General features: G+C 52.8%; 1 protein-coding gene across 1 annotated transcript; it reads right to left on the bottom strand.

Annotated features, from left to right (window-relative positions):
* Positions 1-377: 377 nt before the first annotated feature.
* Positions 378-1,511, bottom strand: LOC135405394 (olfactory receptor 14J1-like). Its single transcript, XM_064640086.1, has one exon. It carries the CDS (start codon positions 1,509-1,511, stop codon positions 534-536), a length of 978 nt encoding a protein of 325 aa, XP_064496156.1. The 3' UTR covers positions 378-533.
* Positions 1,512-1,728: the final 217 nt, after the last annotated feature.

The following is a 1,728-nucleotide window of genomic DNA, read 5'->3' as shown; positions in this document are numbered from 1 at the left end:
CTGAAGCCTTCCTGCCCTGCCCTCAGGAGATGCCCTTGGCTGATGGAGCTGCTGGTGTGGAGCCCAGCTCTGTGCCAGCAGTGCCAGGGCCTGTCCCTGCCTGTGATCCCAGCACGGACACGCAGCAGGACTGTGCCCAAGCTGCCAGAGCACTCAGGTCTTGCACCCACAGCAGGGCTGGGAAGGACAGTGTGGAGTTGGAAAGAGCAGATGTGGAAGGAGCAAGTGCCCTTGTCCCTGGCTGTGTTGCTGTGCTGGGAGTCTCTTCCCTCCAGCTCTGTTCACAGGCACTGCCCCTGCAGCTCCAGAGAAGGGCTGAGGAAGCATCTTGGACATTCAGGTCAGGGCAGGGAACTTTATTCTACATAAATGTACAGAGAACAAGCCTATTGAAAGCCCTTGGATTAGAGAAGGATGGTAGATATTGATGTAGAAATTTATGAGCAATGCCACTGATTTGTGGATAATATAAAAGTTGAAAAAGAATAAGAAAATGCACAAAAGAAAAGAAGAATAAATAGAAGAGAAAAAGCTCAGATTGTAGTTACCTTCTGCATGCTCTGCAGAAGAAGACACACTTTATTATTGCCTCTAAATCCAGCCACCAGTTTCCTCATGGCATCCTTGAGCTCCTGGTTCCTCAGGCTGTAGATGAGAGGGTTCAGTGCTGGAAGAACCACCGAATACAGAACTGACAGGGCCAGATCCAGGGATGGGGAGGAAATGGAGGGGGGCTTCAGGTGGGAAAACATGCCAGTGCTGAGGAACAGGGAGACCACAGCCAGGTGAGGGAGGCACGTGGAAAAGGCTTTGTGCCTTCCCTGCTCAGAGGGGATCCTCAGCACAGCCCTGAAGATCTGCACATAGGAGAAAACAATGAAAACAAAACAACCAAACCCTAAACAGCAACTAACCACAAGAAACCAAACTTCCCTGAGGTTGGAGTGTGAGCAGGAGAGCTTGAGGATGTGTGGGAGTTCACAGAAGAACTGGCCCAGGGCATTGCCCTGGCACAGGGGCAGGGAAAATGTACTGGCTGTGTGCAACAGAGCAATGAGAAAGCCAGTGGCCCAGGCAGCTGCTGCCATGTGGGCACAAGCTCTGCTGTCCAGGAGGGTCCCGTAGTGCAGGGGTTTGCAGATGGCAACGTAGCGGTCGTAGCACATGATGGTGAGGAGGGAAAACTCTGTTGACATGAAGAAATAAAAGAAAAAGAGATGTGCAGCACATCCTGTGTAGGAGATAGTTGTGGTGTCCCAGAGGGAGTTGTGCATGGCTTTGGGGACAGTGGTGCAGATGCAGCCCAGGTCTGTGAGGGAGAGGTTGAGCAGGAAGAAGCCCATGGGGGTGTGCAGGTGGTGGTCGCAGGCTACGGCGCTGAGGATGAGGCCGTTGGCCAGGAGGGCAGCCAGGGAGATGGCCAGGAAGAGCCAGAAGTGCAGGAGCTGCAGCTCCCGCCTGTCTGCCAATGCCAGGAGGAGGAACTGGGCCATGGAGCTGCTGTTGGACATTTGTTACCTGTAGATGTGGGGCACTGTTCAATGAGGAGATAACAGTGACAAGTTAGGGAAGAACATTCTAAGAAAAATCAAAGCCACTTTCCAACACCCCTCACACTGCTCCACTGGTTTTCCTTTTCTAGGAGTCTCTCCTTCAGCTCCATGGCTGGAGCCCTGGTTGGGGCTCACTATATCTCTCCTGAGGAGTGTTCCTGGTGTCAGAACCCCT

The sequence above is a fragment of the Pseudopipra pipra genome, chromosome W, assembly GCF_036250125.1.
Source record: "Pseudopipra pipra isolate bDixPip1 chromosome W, bDixPip1.hap1, whole genome shotgun sequence".
NCBI classification, from domain to species: Eukaryota; Metazoa; Chordata; class Aves; order Passeriformes; family Pipridae; genus Pseudopipra; species Pseudopipra pipra.
Note: the sequence above shows the minus strand (reverse complement) of the source record. Positions and strands in the feature narration are given on the sequence as shown.

Excerpts from the sequence above, each read along its gene's own strand:
- LOC135405394 (XM_064640086.1), bottom strand. The coding sequence starts at position 1,511 with ATGTCCAACAGCAGCTCCATGGCCCAGTTCCTCCTCCTGGCATTGGCA.